Raw genomic sequence first — 12504 nt, 5'->3', positions numbered from 1 at the left:
TGTGTATCAATGCATCCAACCACATTGGAAATCCTAAAGGAAATTCTAATTATTAGGTCACTTCCAGAGGTTGCCTGATTTTTACACCACTGACCTGCAATCCTGTGAAACTCCTCTTTGATGCTCTCATGGGTTTGTGCCAAGCCTGTAGCACTCCTGTTAGAAACTGAAGCCTCCGCGCCTCGATCGCCCCCTGGTGGTTAGTCCCAGTATAGCTCCTAAACCCCACCTCTCCATGTATTAGAATGGACGCGAGACACACTAAACAATTCAATTACACTTCAAATTATTGTTTCCTAAAGTTGGTTTCTGTCATTTTAGGCAGTTTTTATTACGATGATTTCATTTCAAGTGTTCGTTTTTTAAATAAGCTTAGTTTTAGTTCGTTATTTGATGCTATAAAAACAGGGGGTGTGACGTCATGATTGACAGCTGAGATTGACGGCTTCTCTGAGTGAAGTTGTCACTGAGGCACTAACTGACTTTTTTTGGGAATTTGGGGAGGAGATTGGAGCTTTAGCTTTAATTTCTACATTTCTATAACTGTTTATTTTGCACCAACATAATGAATTGTTCTTCATCTGTGAGAGTGTGGGCGGGCTTTTGATAATCGCGCCTCTACTTCCTGCTCTCTACTGCGCAACTCCGGTCCCGAGATCGCTACTGTGCAGACTCGGTCCCAAGATGTCAGCCCCATGTGCGGGCCTACGAAAGCTTTTTTTTTTTTACAATTTTTTTACGGTCTATGGTTTGTGCCCAGGAAATGTCTCGGTTATGTATGTAACCCTCGTTCCCTGAGGAGGGAACGGAGACGTAAGGTCAGTGACTTACGAATGGGGGTTTCGCTTAGAAGCCTATCATCTTCGAGATCTTAGAAAACGCCCAATGGCAATGCAATGCCATGGGCCTGCGGAATTTGTAAAGCGTAACTCCACCCCACCTCGTGGGTATATAAGGAAGTACGCTGGCAATGTCGCATTATGTTACCTGCCGAGGAGCCGAGATATGAACTCCCGGCCGTTCCAGCGGTACAGCGGAAGTGGCAGAGGGATGTTACAAGGGTTAAATACGTAACTGAGACGTTCCCTTTCGTTCAGTCACTCCGAGTAACGTCAGTGACTGATGAATGGGAGTCCAGTATAATCACGCCACTCGGCTGTCGTCCGTGTGCCCTCACCCCTTGGGGGCATGGACGACCCTGCATCTGGTAAGCCAAGACAATGGCGTCCACTATCTAGTGAGATAACCTTTGCTTGGAGAGAGCCTTTCCCTTCAGCTTTCCACCATGACAGACAAAGAGCTGGTCTGAGGTCCTGAAACACTGCATTCTGTCTACATAAGCACGGAGGGCGCTGTTGCGGCAATTTTCTAATCAACTCTGAATAAGAGACAAATCTTCATAATTTAATAAAATGGTTTATTCTTTTGCAAAAGAAAAGTCAACAGTCGTACTGCCATCTGAATGTCTGCAGAGCATTGCCTGCAAGTCATAACAAAAGTGCAGCTCTTATAGTTGTTTTCAAACAAGGTCACACACAGCCCTCCTCCTGTAAATTTCCACACACACTCAAATAATCCCATATGTCTTTCATCCCACATTTCGGTGGACAGTAACCCCTAAGGTCACTTTGCTGGTCCCACCGTCTTGCTGATTTTAACTCGCAGTCCCGCATAGCAAAACATTATTTTATGTATATAATATTCTTTGATATATTAATATAATTATTAATATCCTTCGTTGATTAAATTCAGTCCCGCATAGCAAAACATTCTCTTATGTATATAATATTCTTTGATATATGAATATAATTATTAATATCCTTCGTTGATTAAATTTTCCATAACAGCGCGTACTGGACAAAGCAGTGCCAAGGCTGGGTCTGCCTCCTCCAAAGGCAGCGCTTGCAGGTTCACCACCTGGTCCCTGAACGGAGTGGTGGGAACCTTGGGCACATATCTGGGCCGGGGTCTCAGGGTCACATAAGCTCGACCGATCGCAATGGCTCAAAGGGAGCTCTCTGCAGGGTGGATAAGACCACTGCAAGGTCCCAAGAGGGTATGAGGTGAGTACGAGGAGGATTCAGTCTCCTCGCTCACCTCAGGAACCTGATGACCAGGTCGTGCTGACTTACCTTTTTTGTCTCTACAAGGTCGTGGTAGGCTGAGATAGCGGCCACATAGACTTTCAGGGTGGAAGGAGACAGCCTTCGTTCCAACCCTTCTTGTAGAAACGAGAGCACAGACTTGATCGGGCATTTCCAGGGGTCTTCTCGGCGGGAACACGTATAGGCGTGTCTCGTAGACAAGGCCCTAGCGGAAGTGATGGTAGCCACCAACCTACCGTGTCCCATCCAGAACTCACACGTGCAGGTTCCAGAGGTCGGGACGCGGGTGCCATAGGGCAGAGTCCTGCACGGGTAAAATATATGCATGTATATTGTAGATGCAGCAATAGAAAAAGAGTGCATGTGTTCTTCATTTTTCTTTCTTTCCTTAACTCTATAAATTATTTATCCTTTACAGTTTTTTACAATTGCTAGGACATATTTCCAAATAGGCTACTAAGGTAATTGTTTTTAAAAACTCTTTACACAGTGAGCACAACAGCAGTATGTGGGCTAATCTGTAGATCATTTATCATTGCTTTGACACACAATGCATTCAGTGACTACTTTCAAATTAAATGATTTCTTTTCACCATTAAAACTATGTACCTACAGACCAATTTGCACGTTTATTAAACTTAACATAATACAAAAATGAATAAGTTTCTACAGTAATATTGAAATATATTTTGAATTTTAAAAATAAAATACTATGAAAACAATTAGATGTAGCTGGACCGACACCTACACAGGTAGGCTTAGTCTTTCTATTTCATTACCATCTATACAAAAGGGGTAAACTCAGGAATAATTTTGTACTGTAATGTACTGAAAACTTTATTTAGATGGTATTTAATTTTAATTGAAATAATTCAAAACAGAGAAACTGATTTGGGAAAAAGTTTTTTATTTTGATTTGCTCCATTTGTTTTGGTTTATTTGTACAGCTGATGCATCAGTGATGTTTTATTCTCGTCACACACACTCAGGCAAAATCATCACTCCATCATTACAATATTGTATTAAGGCATTGACTTTTAAATGTTGTTTTCTCCACTGACATACAAATGTGATTCTATCCCCATGTGGTGAGAATATCTTTTGCCGTCCGCCATAATACAGCTGTATACCTCTTTCATCCATTTCCTCCACCGTCACTGTACAGGGCTCTGCAACAAACACATCTCACTGTCAGTGTTACAATATACATTCATTGATTCATCAGAACCAGATCTACAACTTCAACTACAAGATTACATCAAACTTACAAAAAATATTATAAATAATAATAATACAGTGAGAAAAGCCTCACATGTCTTTGATGTATATGGTGTAGATGTTCATACTTACTTAAACACTTAATATCTCCTCTCCATTCGCCTTGTTCACAGGTGTAGTATTTGGAGTCACGGTGATGCTGAACCAGTGTGTATTTATTAAAGCAGCCATATTCAACTCTCTCCCCTGAATCATATTCATATTTTATCATTTCTATTGTATCTGCAAATTCCACTTTTGGTGGAGGCCCACATTTCCCTGAGGACAAAGCAAAGTTATTTTTAATTTTGGACTATTTTTAAACCACAAAAAAAAAACTTGCCACACATGCCTTTTTATGGCCTTAAACCAGAACATATTACAGCTTTTTTCTTTCTTCCTTCTTTTTTTCAATTGCTAAAATCCCTTTGTCCAATCTGTAGTCACACTTTCTAAACACAATTAGCACAACATCCATCTGTTGTTATCATGCATGCCATCAACACAATTCATGTTGTTTTTACACAATATACAGTCAATTAACATGTTTCTAAAAATGCTTTTCACATAAACGTACCCCATACCAAAATCATGGATCTGTCTGGTCTTATTTACAAACGCTTAAACACAGCATGACAGAAATGAAGACCTAATGTTCCAAATCTTGAATATACTATTAAAAAATCTACTGCTGCAACAACAGCTCGAAAGTACTGGAAAAAAATGGTAACGCTTTAGATTACAGCACAGAAAGTACAGAATAAGTAAAATGAATTTACAGTGTAACTTTCGATAATTATAGTCAAGTCAAGTCACCTTTATTTATATAGCGCTTTTTACAATGCTGATTATTTCAAAGCAGCTTCACAGTGTTAACCAAGAAAATACAACATCAATATCAGAATGCAACAATGTAATATCATTGTGCCGCTGCACCCATGGTACGGCAGCAAAGTTCCTTGATTACTAAGCAGGAATGAGAGAATAGTTCCTAGCTAGACTGCACTCTAAAAAATGCTAGGTTAAAAACAACCCAAGTTGGGTTGAAAATGGACTAACCCAGCAATTAGTTTGTTTTAACCCAGCAATTGGGTTGTTTTAAGCAAACATTTAACCCAACCGCCGGGTTAAAAACATCCCATTCACTGGGTTAAAACAACCCAATTGCTGGGTTAGTCCATTTTCAACCCAACTTGGTTGTTTTTAACCCAGAATTTTTTAGGGTGTGGGTAAACCCAGCCTGATCTGCCGGCGATTTGATTTCGCCCTGCAACTCAGTCTGGAAACCGTACATTCATTTCTACTGCTTTCGTTACACTTTTGCAGGAACCAATCACAGACTGGCTTATCCACCTGGTGCGCTATTGGCGGGTTTAACACGATGACGGATAGAGAAGCGATGGGTCGTTGCCCGTTGATAACGCCTCTTGTAGTCTGATTGGTTGACGGACTATCCAACTGCGTACGGAGTCATTTAATTTATGCTCGTTTATCACGCCTCTTGTGCAGTAGAATATACATAGCAGACTCCCCAGGCCAATGTTCAATCTTAAATTGAGCTTGGTCTGGTGACAAGTTCCTAGCCATATCGGTCTAGAAAATCGCAACTTTTAATTTTCCGTCTGTCTTAGTACACAATGTAACTACACATTACAACATGTAATTAGGAAAATGTTGGCGTTATTTTGTCACTTATTGAGCAGTAGGCTAGCTGAAGCTGTTTTGTCACGTAAACTCAGGAAAAACTAGAGTGAGGACTCTCATATGCAGGAAAAAATTGGTTTATTCTAACAAAAAGAAACATAACACAAAACAAAACCCACGATGGGGCAAAACATAATCAAAATTACACATAGAAACTCAAACATACCAAATAGGAATCACAGGGAAACGGGAGACGTAGACAAGACAACGTACCGATAAAGACTGTGAACACAAGGGAACTATTTAAAGGGGAAGAAATCAGGAGGGTGCGTCGGACAGAGCTAACTCTGGGGGATACGTTGAATAAGCTAAAGTCCCAAAAAGAGCACCAGGGCTCATTCAATACCGGGTTTCGGTAGCCATAGTTTTTAGCATTTTGAAATGTAGAATTTCTATTTTTTTAACAACAAATGGTTGGGGCAGAAAATTAACTATTTGGCTAAGTGTGTGATGCAAGTGTTTTGCTGTGTTAAAAGTTTATAAAAATATTTTAAGTTTTGGTAAACGCTTGTTAGCAATTTTAAAAAAAACTGTAATGCAATGTACATTATAATATTTTTCTAAAATGCCTTATGTATTGAAAAGATCTGGGTTGGATTTTTCTATATAATGTATTATAACTAGATCTAAATTTGCATCTAAAGTTGTGTTTATCCATGAAAACTCACTGCCATGGTGCTAGTGCATAGCTATGCTGTTGCTAGGTTATTCTGGGTGGTTGCTAGGATATTGCTTCTTGGCCCAAGTCAAGAGAGACTTGTGTGCCGATCAATTACGTACCAAAGTTGAGCATTTACTTTAATATGATCAATAGTGATGCTTGCAAACACTGCTAATAAAACTCGACTAGTAAACCTGTGAACCTTACCTCCTACACATTTAGGGAATTGCTGCACATCCCATTCTCCATTTGGCGTGCAGGTGATTTTGCTCGGTCCTTGTAATTCTGATCCCCTCCCAACACATGAAAGAGTTATTGTGTCTCCAGGTCTGATTGAAACCTCAGGCCCCGGGTGTTTGTCTGATCTCATGTTTGCTGGCAGGTTTGCGACACACATTACCTCTAAAGAACAGAAAGATCTGATCAATCAATCATCCTCCATGTGAAAAACATCCTTACAACCCAATCTCATGGCAATTTGTACATATTTTACAAGGTGGCTAATTTGTACGACCTCACTCACTGTTTGCTAAATCGTACATAGGGGTGGGCGATATAGCCTCAAAATTATATAAGATATTTCAAGAATATTTGCAATAATGATATTTATGACGATATAGATAACAATATATGGAACAACATTTTATTGGTGATTTCAGCTGGCAGCAGCAGCATTTATTAGTGCAAACAAAATGAAGGGCATTTTCCATCCTTTTCCAATGAGCTACTGTCATTGATGAAAGATTTCCTAATTTGAAGAGTAAATCTATTGTCATCAGGTGGCAGCAGCAGCATTATAGTCACACAGCATGAGTCAAATGTACGCAAAGTAAAAAAGTAGCCGTGGTACAAGTTGGTAGTGTGTTCCCTGGAAATCTTAAGTAAAAGTATAACATAACATTTTAGTGTAACAATAACTAAAGTAATTTATGGTCTGTCTGTATACTCGAGTCTGATTGGCTGGAAGGTGTGCAATAAAATCGTTTAATGCACAGGTAGTACCAATTCAGTTGAATCACCTTTCTATATTAATGCACTGTTTACATTGAAGCGCACACACACATAGGCCTACATCACTTGCATACAGAGCGCGGAGACTGCGCTGCGCACACACACAAACATTCATTTATAGGGTTACATCGCTATTTTTAAGTAATAAACACACATCTTCGTTGTTAAGAGAAGCACTGAACAGACACAGGTACGAAATCAAATGCTACAATTCATTTATTCAAATAAATGTAATCTTCCGTACTACTTTATCTCTTTATCTTTATAACTGATCTAGCATTAACTGACAAAAATAACCGTTGATTTTACCCTTCTGGTCAAACATCAATAACAGCTTTAAGTTGTCAAACTTAGCAAATGACCATGGCATAAGCGCTTCACATCGGCCGGTTCTTTGTCTTCTTTGTTGGAAGTCTGACCACTTGTAACCAGACCACTTCCATACTACTGAAGTAGCTCCTTTTTAGGTAAATCATCATCAGAGAGACTGACATGCTGTTTTTACTCTCAGGGAGGTGTTGTTGTTGTACACGCTAGGGAACGTAAATGCGACATATACGTCATCGCATCGCTAAATCATCGCAAGATGACTTTTTTATCATGTAAAAATGGGCTTGTTTGAGATACACCTCGTCTCGCCTGAAATTCAGCCGAGACTAGGCGGCTGCAGTGAGGGGAGGAGTGAAAAAAGTGCAGGCAAGACGGTCAGGTCTCTCTTCTCGTAGTGGATCAGACACCTACAAGATCAAAGGTGGATATCGCGGGATTCACACTCGTGCGCTTTGCTGCTGATAAACTGGATGTAATTTAAGTTCTGTTACTTTTATATGAAAATATTATGAACAAGACATCCAAAGTTTTTGTTATTTATTTCCATTCGAAAGACGTGTTTATCAATCATTACTTACATGTTTTCATGTATTTTATAAATATGACAACAATCACATAACCCACAGAGAGCTCGCACTGTCCGAGAGTTTGGGAATATTCACACTTAAAAACATGACATCAGAGTTTTAAAATCAAACATTTAAAAAAAGAATATACATCACGGTTGTTTAAACCAATAAGTATTAAGCTGTGTCGTCAGCAAGTCGTTTCCCATCATGCTTTTGATCAGCGCAGTCGGTGGAGAGCAACTGCGCCCGACTGCAGAATCTGAGACTTCCACTTTGCCATCGCGAGAGTTTTTTGACACACGTCAGCATGAAACTGAATTAAAGAAGGAGTATACATCTATGACTAACAATCTCATGAAAAATTCAATATGATGCATATCCTGACTAAGGTCTGTTAGCTTGTGTGAGATTTGTGATTTAACAAATCAAATAAATTAAATTTTTCTACTTAATTCACAATCAGTCCCAGCTGTTGTTCATCATGTATCTAGTCAATGGTGTACCCACTAGGTAAGTGAATGTGATTTTAGATTCATTACATTTTAAGTGACTTTTTTTTAGTTAGCACAATGACACTAAAACACTAATTTGATTTTGAATCTAGAGAGCATCGTACAAATAAAAACTGTGTAGCGCGATCCAGTGAAAACTGATAATGTTTAACATTACAATAACATTTTAATCTAGCAAAGATGGACTAAAATTACCAATCAAATTCTAAACTTGCGGCTAAAAAAGTGTTTATTATTGGTACTAGTGCGATGCTATGCTGTTACTAGGTTATTCTGGGTGGTTTCTAGGACATTTCTTCTTGGTCCAAGTCACAAAAGACTTGAGTGCTGAGGAATTGCGTACCAAAATTGAGCATTTACTTTAAATGTGACCAATACCCTTACGGAGTTTATTCTAGTGTGTGCTATTAGTATACTTCTTTTAAACAAAAAATAATAAAATAATATACTTTCAGTCTACTTTTTATATATTTCTCAGAAATATACTTAAAAATGCACTAAAGCGTACTTGACTCATATTGACATAAAGGTCTAAGTATATTTGGCCTATACTTGTACTCAATCTTCATATCAACATATACTTAGAAGTATAATTAAGTATACTTGGCTTATAGTTGTGGATTGAGTAGCCTATTAAATATACTTTTTTCATAGTTTTACATACTGTCTTATAAATGTACTGTGATGTATTAAATGCTTTCAAGTTTGAATTTGAGACAACTGAGATTCCGTAGCAGTATTGCTAGGAATGTTTGGAAATGTTTGGCGCGTGCAGTTTGATTGCGAAAGTAAAGAGAAAAGTCAACAGGTCTCACGTGTGTTCTTTGATTAGATACATAACACTAACATTGTTTGAAAATATTGATTTATATATATTTACAATTTTATATTTATATAGAAAACAGATATGTCCCTAATTCATAATAAGTATGTGCATTTTTGTGTAGGCTAGTCCACTGGAAGTGTACATAGGAATTTACTTCGAATCTACTCTTCTCTTTACTCTCTGCTATTGACTGAATTTCTCCAAGTAGGTATAACAGCAGACCAGAGATCTCCAAAATGGGGTGTGAACTCCAAAAGTGGGCGGAGTCTTCAAATGCAAAGACTTTTGCTATTGGCTCTGACTTCATCCAATTGTCATTGACTTACATTTCAAAATAAATGTTCATAAATTAAACATTGTTTCTAGTATATATTATGACAAAAAGTTATAAAATATGCTATATAAATAAATATGCCTATATAAATAAATATGCTCTGTGAGAGAAGAGCCCAGGGTGTATTAGATTGTAGGGTAGGTTTAGGGGTTGGAATTTACTGTAGCATAGCATTGTAGGACATCAGCACTGTGATTGACATGACCAATTCAATCTTTAGAATTGGATGCACTGAACTGGATTGGGGGAAAAATCAAGCATGTATTTCATGTACAATGGGAGGAAGCCACACCCATTTTGTAGCTCCCACCCCGTTTTGGAGTTCCCACCCCCATTTGGAGATCTCTAAGCTGATCTCAACTCGACAACTGTGACACTTTGGGGATGTTAGTGGACTCGATCTACTCCATCTATGTTTTGATCATCATTCTGAATCCCATCGGGACGAAGTCTTTTCTCAGCTCTTTGTTTGAAATGTTGCCTTTTTTAATGAAACCACATTCAAGTGTTGATAAAAAAGGATGCGTGAAGCTAGAATAAAATGTTTAAAATGGAAATTCAAGTATAAAAATATAATACCTAAATAAGAACATAAAAGTATACTTGAAGTGTAAAAATAACATATAAATAGTAAACTATAAATATGATATAGTTCACTTAAAGTAAATGTACAAGTATACTTGCCGTATAAACTACTAAACTTCAAAGTGTTCTTTCATAAGCAAAAAAATTATTACAAGTATAAAATAGTAAACTACAAGTATTGAACATAGTACTTAAGTTTATTTTTCATCTCTGTTTTAGTGTTTATTTAAAATAAGACAAATCTGATATTATTGTAATCTTATATCTGTTATTTAACAGTTGAGATAGTTCTTTAATGCTGATCTAACCAGCAGAAGACACGAGCCCACATGGGGTGTGTTGTAACACTGCTTTAGATTGTGCCCCTATTAGAAAGGGTAACACTTTACGATTTTTGAGCCATTGATAAACTAATTCAGCACCGCCGCCACGGACAACACCTGCTAACGTCGCATTTAAGAAACCTCCGATGGTATAGTTCGGGAAACATGCCTAGAAATGGGATACCTTTAGTTAAGTTATACCTTTAGAGTCTTTGTAGCGCGCTTAGAGACAACGTTATCGGGAAATGCAGCCCTGATCAATTCGATAATGGTTAACATTACAATAACATATTAATCTAGCATTAGCATATTAGCATATTAATCTGATGTTATTCCTCTTGATTGACAAATATCTAAGAATCTCTCTTGATTTTCACCTACAATAATGTTTTTTTAAACTAATCTGTAAGATTTAAAAGACAGTTATCATCACCAATCAAAATCTTACCTTTACATGTTGGTGGATCTTCCCAAATTCCATTGCGGCAGAAAACCGTGCTTTTCCCATTTATTGAGATTGATCTTCGACATGCGTATGTTACACTAGATCCATCTACATAAAATTCTTCAGGTTTAGATATTATGACTGCATTTTCCACCTTTGGAGGAATGTTACAATGCACACCCACTGAAAAAAAAGTGAATTCATGAACTCCAGTAAGACTGAGATCAGATTGTTGATCGACTCTATTGTCCACTATATGCTGTCGCTGCTCCTCACAAACATGCAATGAGAATTGAGAAGCTCACCCACACAAACTGGTGTCTCCCATGTACCACTGACACATTTTATGAAGCGTGGAGTTGATATGAACCCTGGATCACATTCCACTTCAGCAGTTCCATGATCACGAAGGATTAGTTTTCCATGGGGAACACTGGGAAAAGCAACACATTCTTCCTCCCCTATAAAGACAGAAAACAGGGAGCACATTTCAGTACACTATCATTCGTCTAACACCTGAGACTGACGGTAATAAAACTCACGGATGCACAGAGGTTCTTCAGACCAAGAGCCTTCTCTGCATGTCACTGAATCCCACCAGTTCCCAGTGAATGGTTTATAACCCTCATTGCAGGAGTAAAATATTTCTTCTTGATTGGAGGGGAGCCAGTATGTGAACCCATGGTCCACAGATAATTCACTGCACAATTTCTGCTTTGCTATGAGGAAACAATTTCAAAACTTCTAAATTCTGATCTCATATGTTTTTGAGTCATCATTATGCAGATGTATAATGATTTGATTGGATATTGACAAAGTTCAAGGTAAAGACGAATGATCAATTTCTCTCAGTATGACTGACAGAAATTCAAAGATAAAAATTAAAGCGTACCCTCACAGACAGGGACATTATTATCCCATCTGTGAGTTCTGATTTATTCTGCTTGTCATTTCAAAACTGTGAACAAATGTTTTTACACTTTTTACAAGTGCAATATCACGTTATGCGAGCTAGATCACATGAAAATGCGTATAAATAATAAGAGTGTGCAATGTCGTGGAATGTATACGCCAAAATGAGTTTTGGCGTGCATATGGTCAAAATTCCTGTAGAAATTACAATAACTTACTGACAGCAGTTTGCCAGTAACTTACTGTAAACTAAACTTACAGTAAAAATATTGTATTACTATTTAACAGTGTACGCAGTTTTTCGTGTGCATATGATACACACTTTTATGGCGTATTATACGCACAAACACCCCACCCCCATCCTACCCAAAAGCGTGTCATATACACAGCATAAAGTGCGTATCATATGCACACGAAAAACAGCGTACCATATGCACGCCATTCCACAACATTGCACACTCGTACTATTGATATACGCATTCTCATGTGATCGTGTTGGTCATGCTGTTCACTTTCACTGTTTCGCCATCAGTGTATGAAGATTTTGAAACTGGTTCTATGTTTTCATATTTAATGCTTTCTCTAGTACATTCTGAGAGCACAACTGTTACACAAAGACATAACTGTGTATATTAAATGCTTAAGTAAATGCACAACTAGTCAACACTCTAGAGCTACAGTTAAATGCATAAATAACATTTATGTTAAGTCAATTAAATCAAAATGAAAAAGACATTCAAATAAACAACAACAACAACATCAAAAAGCACTTGCCTTGACATTGGACACAATTAAAGAAAAACAACCAAAAGACGAAGCCGAGGAGTTTTACAGGAACTCTCATTTTGAGCTCAATTCACAAGTGCCTTTTTCGGCCTGTCTCTGATACTTTTGCCTACTTGGGGATCAATAAGTTAATCATTTACCAAA

At 37.9% G+C, this 12504-nt stretch overlaps 1 protein-coding gene across 1 annotated transcript; it reads right to left on the bottom strand.

The window, feature by feature from the left end:
- Nucleotides 1-2839: 2839 nt before the first annotated feature.
- Nucleotides 2840-12471, bottom strand: LOC307120584 (complement factor H-related protein 1-like). Its single transcript, XM_079807688.1, has 7 exons — nucleotides 12349-12471; nucleotides 11205-11381; nucleotides 10968-11123; nucleotides 10666-10845; nucleotides 5935-6129; nucleotides 3456-3641; nucleotides 2840-3274 (listed from the first exon to the last, which is right to left on the bottom strand). The coding sequence occupies exons 1-7, from the start codon at nucleotides 12416-12418 to the stop codon at nucleotides 3081-3083; spliced, it is 1158 nt and encodes a 385-aa protein (XP_079663814.1). The 5' UTR covers nucleotides 12419-12471; the 3' UTR covers nucleotides 2840-3080.
- Nucleotides 12472-12504: the final 33 nt, after the last annotated feature.

The sequence above is a fragment of the Gobio gobio genome (genome assembly GCF_949357685.1).
Source record: "Gobio gobio genome assembly, chromosome: 24".
NCBI classification, from domain to species: Eukaryota; Metazoa; Chordata; class Actinopteri; order Cypriniformes; family Gobionidae; genus Gobio; species Gobio gobio.
The sequence above is the reverse complement of the archived record's forward strand: the minus strand, read 5'-3'. Positions and strand labels throughout refer to the sequence as shown.